General features: G+C 43.0%; 1 protein-coding gene across 1 annotated transcript in view; it reads right to left on the reverse strand.

The window, feature by feature from the left end:
- Positions 1-2,809: 2,809 nt before the first annotated feature.
- LOC122755183 (retinal-specific phospholipid-transporting ATPase ABCA4-like) overlaps positions 2,810-16,743 on the reverse strand; it is a 37,587-nt gene continuing 23,653 nt past the window's right edge. The window contains exons 8-10 of the mRNA XM_044003520.1: positions 8,217-8,291; positions 7,827-8,071; positions 2,810-3,249 (exon numbers count right to left, since the gene is read on the reverse strand). Of these exons, the coding sequence (XP_043859455.1) occupies positions 3,165-3,249; positions 7,827-8,071; positions 8,217-8,291 (405 nt within the window). The 3' untranslated portion in view covers positions 2,810-3,164. The remainder of the gene's footprint in view (positions 3,250-7,826; positions 8,072-8,216; positions 8,292-16,743) is intronic.

Consider the following 16,743-nt stretch of genomic DNA (forward strand, 5'->3'; position numbering starts at 1 on the left):
CTATCTTCTACTCCTTTCCCAAAAGTAACAGCACAAGATAAACTTCTCTGCAGATGGTTTATTCCAAAGAATAAATGTCTATATCAATAAAGAACCTTTTAACATTTTACCACCTCAAGTGGTTTGGTTTTGGTCACTTTTGTTTGGTAAACATTCTACAAGTGCGGTGGAATAAAAGAGGCACTGCATCTGGACCCAGAGCAATTCCACCTCTGGTGTTTTACTGTGTAACTCAGGAAAAGGCACTCAGACTCTCTTAGACTCATTTTACTAATATGAAATATAACACGAGAGAGTTGGGTGATATGCCCTTTGAAGATCCCTCTTCATTCTCTACTCCCATACCATCCAAAGTGTAAAAATCAACTACTTAAAAAAGCCAAGTCCTCTGCTTTTGCTTTTCATTATCAAAAGAAGAATTAAAGAGGGCAAGGCTGAGTTAAGTGACAAGGCAGCAGTCATAAGCTAATCGTAAAATTAGGATTTACAGTCTTTCATTTCAGGAGAATTTACTATCTACACATAAAACCAGGCAACTGAATGAAACAAGTCCCTCTTCTTCCCTCCCTCTTTCCAGCACTCTCAAGAGATCCTGATCCCCGCATAAAACTCAGCATCCCTGCTTGGCCACCCATGTCCTGATTCCATGTGACCCCATGACTGTCTCCTGGGCCATCTATTCTCTCTTGGTGACTTCATTATTTCCAAAGGGTTCAATTATCATCTCTGTGTAGATAACTGGGCAGTTAGGTAGTACACCAGATAAAGTTCCAGGCCTGGAATCAGAAAGACCCGAGTTCAAATCCAGCCTAAGCCACACTAGCTGTGTGACCCTGGGCAAGTCACTTAAACTTGTCTGCCCCACTTCCCTTACCTAGAAAATCAGCTGGAGAAGGAAATGGAAAACTACTCCAGTATCTTGACCAAGAAAACCTATGAAAAGCCAGAAAAGACTGAAACAACTCAACAACCACCACCACCACCATAAATGAAGGTAACTCCTGAATCTATACAGCCTGTCCTAGTCTCTCCTAAGTTCTAGTCACCCATCTCCAACTGTCCACTGGACACTCTGAACCAGACATCCTGTCAACATCTCAAATTCAAAAGACACAAAACAGAAGTCATAGGAACATGGGATGAAAGGAACCTCAGGAGTAAATTATTTTAACCTCATTTTACAAATGAAGAAACAGCTCTATGGAAGGTAAGTGGCATGATCAGGGTCACACAGCTAGTAAGAGTATGAGGTTGGATTTGAACTCAAGTCCTCCTGATTTCAAGGCTACCATGCTATCCACTAAATCACATTATCTTTACTCATAAAAACATCTCTCTTTCTGCTGGGGCTACCTAACATCATTCTCAGTCACACCCTGGGCACTGTCCTTGACTCCTTACTCTCTCTCACAGCCATCTTCTCCTCTCTCCTCTCATGTCTATCTCCCTAATTCAAGTCCTCAACATCTCTTACCTCATTTGTCCTAATGGCCTTCTAAGTGGGCTAAGGTGATCTTCTCAAAGCACACACCTGACCATGTCACTCCCCTACTCTACTCTCTGACTTCAGTGGCTCCCTGTTGCCTGTAGGGTGAGATGGAAATACCCATTTGTCTTTGAAAGTCCTCTGCACAACCTGGCTCCAGCTTTCCCTTCCTGCCTCCCCACCACTACATTCTACACAGTCCAGCCTTCCTGCTGTTCCTCACATACAACATTCCATCCCCATGCCTTTCAACTGGCTCTCCCCTTGCCTGGAATGCTCACCCTCCTCACCTTTGGCTCTTAAAGCCTCTCGGTTCTTTGAAAGCTCTGCTAGACACCACCTTCTACTTGAAGCTTTTCCTGATTCCCCAGCTGGCAAGTGCCTTTTCTTCAAAATGATGTTACCTGGGAACAGCTAGGTGGCGCAGTGGATAAAGCATGGGTCCTAGATTCAGGAGGACCCGAGTTAAAATCTGACCTCAGATACTTTACACTTACTAGCTGTGTGACCCTGGGCAAGTCACTTAGCCCTCACTGCCCCACCAAAAAACAAAACAAAACAAACAAAAAATAGCAAAAACAACAACAACAACCCCAAACAAAAAGATGTTATCTATATTTGTAAACTTTTTCATTGTTATGGGCCTTTGCCACTAAAGAGTAAGTCCTTTGAGAGCTGCAATGGTTTCCATTTCATCTTTGTATTGCTACTGCATAGCAGTGCCTAGAACATTCTAGGGAACTGATAAATGTTTGCTGATTGCTTATAGGAGTATATTTTCCCTGCAAAATCACTCCACAGGAAAATATTTTCTCCCAAGACAAATTTCCTGGGTGAAATCTTAAGAGTCATTTCTATCCTTTTGGGTAAAAGGACTGAAACTTATGATTGTGCTTAGATGGACAACTTAAGAGCTAAACTAAAATAAGCCTAATTTAGGAAGAAGAAAGTAATTCAAATCTAATAGTCATGGACAAATTTTAATACTTCGGGAAACTGAATCTAGGCCAAAAAGTCAATAATGAGTTTTGACTTATAAAAATAATATTTTCTTAAAGACCAATGAATTGAGTTAAAGTTAACTTGAAAAGATTAAATTACAAAGCCCTCAAGTTTTCTCCCTCACAAACTGTCAAATCTGAAATCTGAAAGTAAGAGTACTGTTCTCTTCTAGCTTCCTTCCATTATCATCTATGTGTTATATTAGGTCCAATTTGTAAAAAGAGTACATTGTGCTTGAGAAAGCAAAGCACTCCAAAATTACAACTACTACTTCATGTAAGCATCAAGAATGTTTAAAAATAATAGTCATAAACCAGAGAGTCAATGATTGAAGGGAAATTTTGTTACCAATAGTGTTAGATACACATAAACATTATTAGTTGCACACATTTGGTTTTCTATTCCTGGGATGCTTCTCAGACAAAATGACTAATACACACCTTCAGAGGACAGCTTCTTTCAAACAGAGGAACAACTGCAAACGTCCTGACTTTGTTGACCAATTGCTTCACTTATTGCAGATCAATAATGGAGTTGATAGAGCAATTTGCTTTGGAATTTTTGCTGCTCAAAGAGTTGCTCTTGGTACAATGCCCCATTCCCCAGTTTCTAGAATTAGGAACAGCAAAAGACTTCATAGAGAGAATCAGCAAGTGATAAACCACTCTTGTTGCTTCTAGAGTTCTGCCAAAACATGGCAATTGCTGAAGTGCTTCTGAAATCCTGAGTTAATGTCCATCTGGTAAGAGAAAATGTAAATCCTTAAAGAGAACAGAAGATAATTATTAGGCACAAGCACATGAGAACATAATAAACACTAAGTTCCCAGTATTTTATTTCTTAGAATGAGAAAAAAATAGGCGAGGTCAGGTTAAAGAACAACTTTAACAGATTGATTACTCAGATAGATGTTATAGAAAAATTGTTCTTCAACATTTTGATCTTTAGCCTACACAATTTCTTGGCACAGAAAGTTCATTAAGTTTATACTCAGTAAAATGTGTCTCATCTTAAAGCTTACTGCTTTCAAGCTGAGGAATGGCCTTAAATCTAGTATTTCCTAAATTGGTGAGCATATCATTGTTCAAATAATGAATATATTAGATTTCTCTCTTTAGACTTCATCTTTCCAGAATGAAAGATCCTTATTTTTGAAATGTATTCAAAAACAAAAATTATGCAAATTTGTTCCAATAAAGTTTGTCTAAAATTTTTGAGAGCATTCCTTTGATTAATTTGGTAAAAATCGGGGGCAGCTAGGTGGCACAGGGGATAAAGCAGTGGCCCTGGATTCAGGACCTGAGTTCAAATCCAGCCTCAGACACATGACACTAGCTATGTGAGCCTGGGCAAGTCACTTAACCCTAATTGCCCTGTCCCCCTGCCTCCCAAATCAATAAAATCATGTTCTCCATCTAAATCATTGTTAATTCCCACACACAGATTGTAGAATCACAATCTCAGATGTGCTTACAGGTGAGAGAGAAATGCCCCTGAAGAGAACAAAGATAAGAAAAGCAACCACAACAGGACAGAGTAAACAATAGAAAAGAGATTCATACTGGAGCTAACACAAGTTTGAGGTTGTTGAGGGCTGATATAAACAAGGTGTTTGAAAAAGAAGATGCCAAAAACACACACAAAAAATCTCACACTGAGAGCACAATAGTAACAATGGATCTCTATGCAAATTCTCCTTTGTGTACAAAATCTTTCCAGTCATCTCCACCTGAATCAACGCTGCCACTGCAGCACTGCCCCTCATGCTCATTCTCCTCCCATAGAACCTTCCATTCTGTAGCTGTGATGCTGGGCTCTACACCAGCTCAGCCACTTGCTGGCCATTTCCAAACCAGGAATACTCAAAGCCTACTCTCACGCTGGCTGGCTCTTCTTTATGGGTTGGTCTCCTCCCCCACCCCCATTAGGATGTAAACTCCCTGAGTGCAGGACTGTCTGCCTTGCCAGTATTCTTATCTCTGGCATTTTGCAGCTCTAAATAAGGAAGGTTTATCCAGTTTTACCATTCATTCCTTCATCAAAATCAGTCCCGGTTCCTTGAAATAAAGTAACCCTAAAAACTCCTGGACGATAAACATTGGGCAAAGCATAAAACCGGGAGAGGTCTCCTCACCAAAGGTATTATTTCCCATTCTGATGAAGAAGATTCAACAGACAGTCCAAGCTGAAGAGGGTATTTAACCTCATCCCCTTTTCTTCACCCTATGTAATTCAGTCAGTTTCCAAATCTTCTTCCTATCACATCTCGATGGCCTAACCTCCCCATCTCACTACTCCAGCTCAAGTTCTCATCACCTCTCACCTCCTCTCTTTGGTTTTCCTGCCTGAGGTCTCCTCACTCTAATCCATCAATTGCCTAAAGCTCAGGTATGACCATGTCACTCCTCTACTCCAAGCCAAGCTGACCCTGATGCCCTCACTTGGTACTGCCCTCCTTCCCTAAGCTACCTTGCCTTCCTGTTGTCTATGTCTCATCTGGGTAGAGGTTGTCTCCCCCAAGACAGAACAGAAGCTCCCTGAGGGCAAGGCCCATTTCACTTGTCTCTTTGTATCCCCTGGGCTTAGATCAGTGCCTGGCACATAGCAGGAGTGACTGCCCAGGATCACACATCCAGTTAGTAATGTCAGATATGGGATTCAATCCATCTCTCTCCCGACACCTGGCCTGAAGAGCCACCTAAGACAGAGACTGAAGAAGCTGGGACAGGATAGGGATATTCTACAGGAATATTCTCCAGTTCAGTTTCTTAACTGGAAATTTTGCTTCCTCAGGAAATTAGTTTTAAAAGTATTTCCACATTAAATTGATACAGAATTTTATGCTCACTCTCTTATCATGTCACTTCAAAACCACAGTATTTGTTGTAGATTTTGAAGGAAAAATACAGAAACGGGAACCAGCACTTTCAAAGACCTGCCAAAGGGCCCCCAGGCAAAGCCTGAACTGTGCCATCAGACACCTGAGCAAAAGACATTTGGACAACTCTCCCCAAATGTGCAGGGAGCCCTTTTCACCCCCAGCCCCTACAGCTCATCCAAAATACTACTAGTACCTTTTCTGGCATGGTTTGCCTTCTAAATCACATGTCTGTTACTTCTCTGTTTACATGCTGACTGCCTCATTAGAGTGCACACTGCTGGAGAACAGAGAATGGTTGTGCCTTTCTTGGTAGCCCCGGAGTTTAGCAAAGGACCTGGCAAAGAGTCAAGTGTTTCCTAAATGTCTGTTGATTCATTTCACTGAATGCAGATATCAAAAATATATCACGCGTGCAAAAATGCCTTGTTACAGAATGGGCGCTGCAGGATTTTCAACTAGAAGAGCCTGGAGATCTAAGGTGGGACCAGAGGAGACAGACTGAACCTAGGTCACACAGACAGACAGTAGTCAGGAAAAGCCAAAGTTTGAACCCAGGCCCTCAGACTCCAAATCCAGTGTTCTTGCCACTACAGTAGGGGAATCCTAACTTGACCTGAGGCAGCGTGGTACTATGGAAAGAACAAAGGCTCTAGGGCCAAAGGTCCACATGCCAACTCTGATACTAAGAGTATGACAAGACCTTGGCCAAATCACTGGACCGCCTCAGTCCCCTCCCTGCCCCACCCCCCCCCCAAATAAGAAGGAATAGACAGGGGCGGCTAGGTGGCACAGTGGATAAAGCACCTGCCCTGGATTCAGGAGTTCCTGAGTTCAGATCCGGCCTCAGACACTTGACACTTACTAGCTGTGTGACCCTGGGCAAGTCACTTAACCCCATTGCCCCGTAAAAAAAAAATTAAAATAAAATTTAAAAAAAGAAGGAATAGACAAGTCTCAAGACCCTCTCAGCTCTGATCTTATGGGTGAAGTTTCCTACCGATTTCTGGCTATGACTTGGGTCACCAGTATTGCTCCCTCAAAAAAAAAAAAAGGTAGTTTATGATGGCAATATTTCCTAGTTAAGAAACGAAGTATTCAACTAATATCAACATCTTCGCACTTTCACCTCACCATTTCATCCTCAGGAGATATTATAACAAGGATGTGCCTGTTATTTCAGCAATCTGCTCTTTCAGCACATTTTGGCGACCAGGTAGGTTCTTACAGCATGAGATATGCCAGATAGTCCTAAAAGTTTGTTTGGGAGGCCTGGCGCTAGCTGTCCCTCTCCCCACCCCCACCTTCCTCCAATCTAAAATAAGCCAAAGCGCACTGTCCCAAACCGTTCAGGTCCAGGGGAGGGGGCACGCAGAGTGGCATTTCAGTTCACCACGACCAAATCGGCTCTTCGAAAACGATTTTCCAAGCAGAGTGGGGCTCTCCCGTGCCCAGTCACCCACCACTCCTGGGAGGGCGGTGGGAGCTGCGAGAGGAAGCTCCCGGGCCCCGCCCACGATTCCAGCTAATTCGGAATCCCTCCTCCCTTTTCTAACAAGCCGGCCCCTGGGTGGGTGGGCGGCCAGGGGCTCCTGCCTCCCTCAGAGCCGTGGCCAGGCCGTGGTGGAGCTCATTCTGCAGCCCAGAATGGGAATGGAGCGGGGAGAGCAGCGAGAGGGCTTCGGAAAGAGAAACGGGGGGCTGGGGGACAGTGTGGAACCGAGGGAGGGAAGGGAAGAGGGTGACAGGAAGAAGGGGGAAGAGAAGACGTTAGAAAGGAGGGGGAACAGGAAGGAAGGGAGGAAGGAAGGTGGAAGGAAGAAGAGAGGCCAGAGGGAAAGAAGGAAAAGGGAAAGAGAGGCAAGGAAGGAAGAAGAGGAGCAAGAAGGGAGGAAGGAGGAAAGGAAGAAAGGGGGAAGGGAGGGAGGAAGAAAGGAGGGGAAAAGGACGAGGGAAGGCGGGAAGGAGGAAGAAGGGAGGGAAAAGGATGAAGGGCAGCGGAACAAGGAAGGGGGAAACAGGTCAGGAAAGGTAAGTAGGGGCGCACGAGGCCCCGCAGTCGTCCGCTGGGTTAGCCTCAAGGAGCCTCTAGGCGCCCCCGCTCCCCGCCAAAGCCCCACGGCGGGCGCAGGGGCCCCGACTTCCAGTTCCGGCGGGAGAAGCGACGGGCAGGACAGACTCCCGGCCGACGGTCCCGGGGACGCCCACCCAGCCTTGGGCCCCGAAGGCGGAGGCTGTGCCCGGAGCCGGTTCCGCACCGGCTGCCCTGCCCGGTCCCGCAAGCTCCGCACGGGGCCGAGCTGTGAAGGGGGATCCCGCGAATAACTCCCCGAGGGCCCGCCCCGAGGTCGCGACCCTCGCTCAGCTCCGGGACCCCGAGCCTGGCGCGGGGGACCTGAGGGGGCCCGCCTCCTCCTCCCCCACGGCAGCGGCGGGGTTGCGGGGCTGGGTGACACTCACTGGTGGAGCAACAGGTACGCAGGGCGGACATGGAGGTCCTCGCAGCCCACTGTCAACGGGGCAGAGTCCGTCCTCCCAGGGCCAGCTCGGAGGACCAGCTCCAGCACAGTAGCTATGGCCGTTGCCACCGCCGCCTTCACTAGAGACTGAGGAGGCTGCCCCGGCTCCCCCGCCCCCTGCCCTCGAGCTGCGGCCGCCCCGCCCCCACCGAGCCTCCCGCTCGCCACGTGGCCCGCCCCCAGGGCCTGCGGATTGGTCGGAGCCGGAGGGGGCGGGGCTTAGGCTCCCCAAGTAACAGGTGGAGCAAGGCTAGGGGGGGCCGGTGGGGGCTTGCTCGTTGAGGACCTCCAGCTTCTCCCTCGCGTCCTCTTTGCATGCGGGGAAGCCTACCTGGAAGCTGTGAGCAGGTGTAGGACTGGCCTTAAGGTAGTCAGCTGTGAAGTGCTCTGTGTGGTCGGGCGCGTGCTGTCAGAGCATGCGGTTTGTATGAGCCACGCGCACCAACTAGCCTGCAGCCAGAAGGCAGCCCAGTATATATAACACAACTGTAAAATATTGGATGTTGGAGGGGATGTTAGGAAGCAGGGATACTAATCCACTGTTGGCGGATTTCTGAAAAGATCCAACTATTCTGCAGAGCAATTAGGAACTATGCCCAAAGGGCTATCAAACTGTGCATATCCTTTGATCCAGAAATATCACTCACTGTTAGGTTTATATCCCAAAGATATCCCCAAAAAGAGAAAAGGACTTATTTGTACAAAAATATTTATAGCAACTCTTTTTGTGGTAGCTAAGAATTGGAAATCAAAGGAATGCCCATCAATTGAGGAATGGCTAAACAAACTGGTATATGATGGTGATGGAATATTATTGTGCTATAAGAAATTGTTATGGGGAAAATAGAGTGGGGGGTTTGGGATAGGGGTTCTTAGGAATTCCTCTTTAAATAATTTAAATAATTACACCCTCTTACACACAAATCCAATTAGAATAAAATGATAGTTTATTTAGGGTGCTAGGGAAAGGAAACCAAGAGAGAAATCCTTGGACTTCTTCTTATGGGGAGGAGGCATGGCACAGAGACATGACACTGAGCAGGAGATAGGCAGATGGTGGTCTGATGAGGTGATCGTCTGACTGGAAATTTCCCCTATAGGGAGAGGAGCATCCCCCACTGGTGGTGGCTGGGGGAAGTTGGGTGAGGCCTATAACAAAATGACAACCAAGATGACTTCAAGAAAGGTCTGGAAAGACATGTATGAAGTGATGTATAGTGAAGTGAGCAGAACTAGGAGAATGTTGTATACAGAGACAGCATTATTGTTTAATGAAGAACTGTGAATGAGTTAACTGTTCGCAACAATACAATGATTCAAGACAATCCCAAAGACCTATTGATGAAACATACTACCTACCTCCAAAGAAAGAACTGATATCAATGGAACAGACTGAAGCATGCTATTTTTCACTTTCTTTCATTTTTTTTCTTTTAATGAAGTTTTCTTGTATAAAATGACAAATATGGTAATGTATAAGCCATATCTGATTGCTGCCTCAGGGAGGGACTAGGGGAGGGAGGGAGGGAAAGAAGGATAAAAATTGGAACCCAAAACTATAAATAAAAAAGTTTATTATTTTTTTAAAAAGCCACCTAGACACCATTTACCAGCTGCTGGTGTTGTCCTGGGGCCAAGTACTGTGTGGTAAAAACATTTCCCACCAGGTATTGATTGGTCAGGACATTGGGGAGAACCAGCTAGGTTACTGGAAATTCTCTGTGACCCCTCTTTGTGCCTTTGCAATGGAGGAAGCCTTTGGTGGTCCTCCTTGTCCCTAGCCCATCCCCACCTCCTAGCCACTCCTTCCCAGACTCCCTTGCATTTAACTACTTTGTGTAGAAATCAATAGCAATCCAGAGTACTTAGCCAGAAGTCTGTGAAATTATTGGTTTTTTAAAGACATATATTTTGATAACTATTTCCCTATTAGGGGGGAGTAGGTGTTGCAGTGGCTAGAGTGCCAGGCCTGAAGTCAAGAATACTTATCTTGGTTAGTTCAAATTCAACTTCAGACACTTGGTTGGTTGTTGTCCTTCATTCTGGAAGACAACCAAAATGACATCACTATGTTGGAGTCTAGATACAGCCTGCTGGACTGTATCTAGGGAAAGGTCCCAAAGGGTTCATATAAACATTTGGAGTGGAGGTCTCTGTTCATCTGTGCATCTCATGTTTCTTTCGAAATACTGCAATTCTACTCCCCTTGTAAGAGATCACAGCACCTTCTTTGATGTGGGCATGCTGTGCTGGTGGGTCCTTTGCCTGTGTCTCCCCTGTCAAGCAATCCATTCCAGAGTTCTTCAGAAAGACCTTGAGAGTGTCCTTGTATAACTTCTGACTATCATGTGAGCCCTGCCTTACATGAATTTTCCATAAAATAGTCTTTTAAGGAAATATTATTTTCGCATTCTTAACACTGTTTCCAGCACTCTCTGCAGTAGAATTTGAATGGTTGGCCATTTAGTTCAAGAAAGGGCCTCATTGTCCAGTACCCAGTGCAGGGTCATCTTCAGAATCTTCCTAAAACAATTCAAGTGAAAGTGACCCAGTTTCCTGGCATGGCCCTGGTATACTCTCCAAGTTTCACAGCCATACCACAATGAGGTCAGCATCCAGGAAGTTCTATTGAATTTGGATAAATAGAAGACAATGTTGGCGATGAGGTCCTGAGATGCATGAATGAAATCCTCAGTAATAAGTAACGTTGCTGTTACTATTTCAAACTCCATTCCTCCCAAGAACTCTCTGCTATGTCTTGTAGTCTGTGCCTACTCTTGCATTAAACTCACCTAGAATTATAAGCTTGTCCTCTTTGGCACACTGATGATGAGGGTTTCCACATCTCCATGATATTTTTCTTTGACCTAATAAGGGTTCATCATGGTGGGAGAATATGCATTGATAATGATGGTATGGCACTTTCATACAAGTGCCAATTGCATTGTCATGAGCCTGTTGTTCACTGCTTTTGGTAGACAGTCAAGCTTGTTGGTTAGATGAGTTTTGATTGCAAAATCTATGACAGCCTCATTGCACTCCCATATCGCTTTAGCCACTGCAGAAAAATACCCATCTAGCTTCAACTTAGGTAAGCTGACCTTCATTTGCCACCCAATGTCACTTAGGGCTGTTATTTGGATGCAATACCACTGAGTTCTCTTGCAGCAAACTGTTCATCTTTCAAGTCTGTTAGATTTCTTGTTGTCCATAAGTGTGTGCATATTCCATGTATCAGTGGCGAGAGGAATTATCTTCAAAACAGCTTTTATACATTTTTGTGTGTGTTTTCAGCACAGGTTGGGATCCCCACCTGCTGTGGTATGTAGATCAGAGTTGGGCGAAGGAGACAATTTTGAGGGCACCTTTTCTAGTCCCTTCCTCACACCAAAAAGTGAACAGTGTGGTCTTTCAAAAAGGTTGATGACAATGTGATTGCTACTTGCCAGAAATTATAGCAGACTTCTTTAAGACTGTAACTGGGGGGCGGCTAGGTGGCACAGTGGATAAAGCACTGGCCTTGGATTCAGGAGTACCTGAGTTCAAATCCGGCCTCAGACACTTGACACTTACTAGCTGTGTGACCCTGGGCAAGTCACTTAACCCCCATTGCCCTGCAAAAAAAAAAAAAAAAAAAAAAAAGACTGTAACTGACAGGGGGCAGCTAGGTGGCGCAGTGGATAGAGCACCAGCCCTGGAGTCAGGAGAACCTGAGTTCAAATTCGGCCTTAGACACTTAACACACACTTACGAGCTGTGTGACCCTGGGCAAGTCACTTAACCCCAATTGCCTCACTAAAAAAAAAAAAAAAGACTTTAACTGACTCTAAATTCAGGATTGCTCTCACTTCTAACAATTTTTTTGACATCCTCAATGAATAAGGTTACATTTGTTGTGCAGAATGCATGTAGTATTTAGCTTTCCAATCTAAACACAATATAGATTCTCCATGTGTGAAAACATGTATGTTTAATTTGTTAATAGAACCCTCAACTGATATTATTAATCATTAAAGGGGTTGCATATTGTAACAGGAAGGACCTAACTCCCATGTGGGAAAGTTTCAATATCACAGTGCCCAGCATATAGTAAGCATGAAATAACTGCTTGTTGACTGACTGCCTGGGGAAAAGGAATTTGTCTTTGAGTTCACAAAGCCTACACTCCTGGGATCAAAGGTCTCTCATGATGTTTATCATGATGGTTAGTTTCACCTTCTTGCTATTCTTCTATCCAGCCTCCCCCCACCCCATCCCCATATCATGGTTCTGAAATGTCTAGTTGCGTGTCCCTTACTTGAACCTCTTCCTATCTCCTCCTTATCTCCAAATACAAAGTATACTTCGCAGGAGATGTGACCAGAGGTAGCTGGTTGGGGTTGGAAGTTCTCCCTTTAAAACAGGAATCATTGAGGTATGAAAGAGATGGGAACCTATAGACTAGCCTGGGTTTGATTTTCTCCTGTCTACCCTTCTCCCTGCCCTAAACCCTGCTGTAACAAGTACACAGGCAATTATCAAAATAATCTGGTACTAGCTAAGAAATAGAGAGGTATATCAATAGAATAGGTGCAAATTATACTATAGTAAATGATTATAGTAATATAGTATGTGATAAACCCAAAGATCCAAACTTTTGGAACCCATTATTTTTTTTTTTTAACTGCTGGGAAGGGGCAGCTAGGTGGCGCAGTGGATAAAGCACCGGCCCTGGATTCAGGAGGACCTGAGTTCAAACCTGGCCTTAGAAACTTGACACTTACTAGCTGTGTGACCCTGGGCAAGTCACTTAACCCTCATTGCCTGGCCCAAAAAAAAAAAAAAAAAAAGAATGGGGAAAACTTCTGGGAAAACTGGAAAACATTATGGCAGAAACTAGGTATAGACCAACATCTCACACCATATACAAAAATAAGGTCAAAATGGGTACATGATTTACACATAAAGGATGATACCATAAGAAAATTAAGAGAGAATGGAATAGTTTGTTTATCAGATTTATGGACAGAGAAGAACTTAGGACTAAAGAAGATATAGAGAGTAATGTAAAATAGATAATTTTGATTATATAACATTTAAAAGCTTTTGCACTAACAAAATCAATTCAAGCAAAATTATAAGGAAAGCAGAAAACTGAGAATTTTTGAAACAGGTATCTCTGATAAAGGCCTTATTTCTGAAATATGTAGGGAAATGAGTCAAATTTATAAAAATATAAGTCATTCCTCAGTTGATAAATGGTCAAAGGATATGAAGAGGCAGTTTTCAGACAAAAAAAATCAAAGCTATCTATAGTCATATGGAAAAATGCTCTAAATCACTATTGATAAAATAAATGCAAATTAAAATAACTGAGATATAATTTCACATTTATAAGAGTGGAAAATATAACAAAAAAGGGAAATATTGAATGTTAGAGGTATGGGGGAAAGTGGGACACTAATACACTGTTGGTAGAATTGTGAACTGATCCAACCATTTTGGGGGGCAATCTGAAACTATGCCCAAAGGGCTATAAAACTGTGCATACCCTTTGATCCAGCAATACCATTACTAGGTTTATATCCCAAAAAAGAAAAAATGATCTATTTGTATAAAAATATTTATGACAGCTTTTTTTGTGGTGGCTAAGAATTAGAAATCAAAGGAATGCTCATTAGTTGGGGAATGGCTAAATAAGCTGTAGTATATGATTGTGATAGAATATTATTATACTATAAGAAATGACAAGCAGAATGATTTCAGAAAAGCCTGTAAAGACACATATGAACTGATGTATAGTGAAGTAAGCAGAACCAGGAAAATGTGCACAGTGACAGCAATATTATTTGATGAAGAGCTGTTAATGACTTAACTACTTTCAGCAATACAATGATCCAAGACAATCCCAAAGGAATAATGAGGGAATATACTATCCACCTCCAAAGAAAGAACTGATATTGATTGAACATAGACTGAAGCATGCTATTTTTAACTTTCTTTCATTTTTTCTTCTATTCAAGTTTTCTTAAAGAAAATTACTAATATGGTAATGTTTTACATAATTGCATATGTATAACCTACATATGATTGCTTACTGCCTCAGGGAAGGGGGAGAAGAAAAAGGAAAGAAGGATAGAATTTGGAAATCAAAACTTTAAATAAAAATATTTATTATCTATAAATAAATTAAAATCCTTTAAAAAAAAAAGTACACAGGCATATCTTAGGAAACTTTAATAGGACCACAGGGGAAGAGCTAGAAGGGACCTCATGGACCTTCTTGTCCATAGCTTCTTAAACTGCTGGTGACTGAATGTGAAGGTTGAGAAAAATTTGGCAACAGTAAAAGGTTCCATGTGTATGTATATGTATGTACTTTAAAGAATTGTTATTTGAGGTTTTTATGACCCCATCTTTTGGCTAGAATTTAAAAAAACCACGTCAAGCACACTGGCCTGGGGCTCAGGCTCAGCGTCTCCGCAAATAGCACAGTGCTGCACCCACTGGTTGCAGCCATCACTATGGCACTGGCACCTCATGTCATCACCACTCCTTGACGCCTACATGGGCCTGGCAAAATTATAATGACTGGAAGCCCAGTGAGGGCAGTCATGTGACTGTCAGTCAGGGCTGCCAGACAATTAGCTTGGGGCTGTGTATGGTCAGCCTGGGGTCTGCTGGGAAGAAGAAGGGAGGAGTTTCGCCATTCTAGCTTGAAGCTGGAAAGTGACAGGATGCAGCTGTGTGTTCTCAGCTGATCCCTGGGCGGTGGTGTTATTCAGGTCGTATCGTTTCCCTTCCCCAATTGTTTTCCCTTTCCCTTAATTCCACTGATTTTGCTTGTGTTTTTAAGTTCCTTCTTGTTAATAAACCCTGTTCTGTTTTTGAGGGAGGCTATTGGTCTCCTTCCTTGCCCCAATATTGCGGTGAGCTGCCTAGCTAACACTCCCCAATTAAAATTTGGTCCCTACAATACATACATGCATACACACACACATAAGTATACCCAGTGTCACATAAAAATTTCTCAGGCAGGGTAGGTAGAGCCAAGATGGCAGAGGAAAGACAGAGCCTTTCTAAAAGCCTGAGTTCTCACCCATAATCAAAAAAAGTCTAGACATCATCTTTCAAGAAATTACCAAAGAAAACTGCCCTGATATTCTAGAACCAGAGGATAAAATAGAAATTGAAACAATCCATCATCACCTCCAGGAAGAGATCCCAAAATGAAAACTCCCCAGAATATAACCAAATTTCAGAGCTCTAAGATCAAGGAGGAATTTCAAGCAGTCAGAAAGAAACAATTCAAGTACCATGGAGCCACAGTTAGGATCACATAATATTTAGCAGCTTCTACCTTAAATGATCAATGGGCCTGGAATATGATATTCCAGAGGGCAAAGGAACTGGGATTACAACCAAGAATCACCTATGCAGCAAAACTAAGTATAATTCTTCAGGGGGAAAATGGGCATTCAATGAAAAAGAGAACTTTCAGGCATTCTTGATGAAAAGACCAGAATTGGATAGAAAATTTGACTTTGGGACTTCTGGGCAGTGGAGCCCTCACAGCCAGTTATCATGCCCCTGGCCCCTAGTACAAAAAGCTTGGCACAGTGCCCTCTGTGCCCCAAGAGCAGAGTCCAACTTAAAAGGCACCAGACCAGGCTAAAATTTAAGTAATAAACAGAAAAGAACCCTCACCATAGAAAGCTACAGTGGAGACAGAGAAGACAAAAACACAAACTCAGAAGAGGACAACAATGTCAAAATGCCCACATGTGAAACCTTAGAGGGGAAGATGAATTGGTCTTGGGACCAAAAAGTCCTCTTGTAAGAGCTCAAAAAGGAGAAATCAGAGAGTTAGAAGAAAAACGGGTTAAAGAAATATGAGTTCTGCAAGAGAGTGTCAATAGCTTGGAAAAAAGGATAAAAATTGTCCTAGGTGGCACAGTGTATAAAGCACCAGCCCTGGATTCAGGAGGACCTGAGTTCAAATCTGGCCTCAGACACTTGACACTAGCTGTGTGACCTTGGGCAAGTCACTTAACCCTCATTGCCCCACCAAAAAAAAAATTGATTGAAGAAAACAATTCCTTAAAAAATATACTTGGCCAAATGGAAAAGGAGGTACAAAAGCTGACTGCAGAAAATAATTCCATAAGAATCAGAATTGGGCAGATGGAAGCTAATGATTCAGTGAGACATCAGGAAGTAATAAAGGAGAAACAAAAGAATGTAAAAATAGGAGGAAACATAAAATACCTCCTCAGAAAAACAACAGACCTCCTCAGAAAAACAATAGATCCAGGAGGAACAATTTAAGAATTATTGGGCTACCTGAGGATCATGATCAAAGAAAGAGCCTGCAGAGAATATATCAGGAAATTATCAAGGAGAACTGCCCCAATGTCTTAGAACCAGAGGAAAAAATAGTCACTGAAAGAATCCACTGATCAGCTCCTGTAAGATACTCTAAAAGGAAAACTCCAAGGAATATTGTAGTCAAATTCCAGAATTATCAGGTGAAGGAGAGAATATGGCAAGTAGCTAGAAAGAAACAATTTAAATATCAAGGAGCCATAATTAGGATTACACATGACCTGGCAGCTTCAACATTAAAGGATCAGAGGTCTTGGAATATGATATTCCAGAGGGCAAAAGAGCTTGGATTGAAACCAGGAATCTATTACCTAGAAAAATTAATCATAATCTTTCATGGGAAAAGATAGACATTTAATAAAATAGGGGACTTTAAAACATTCCTAATGAAAAGTACAGAAGGGAACAAAAAATTCAGTCTTCAAATACAAGATTCAAAGGAAGCATAAAGAGGTAAAACAGGGAAAAACATACCATGTAATTTGATAAGGTCA

The sequence above is a fragment of the Dromiciops gliroides genome, chromosome 4 (assembly GCF_019393635.1).
Source record: "Dromiciops gliroides isolate mDroGli1 chromosome 4, mDroGli1.pri, whole genome shotgun sequence".
Classification (NCBI taxonomy): domain Eukaryota; kingdom Metazoa; phylum Chordata; class Mammalia; order Microbiotheria; family Microbiotheriidae; genus Dromiciops; species Dromiciops gliroides.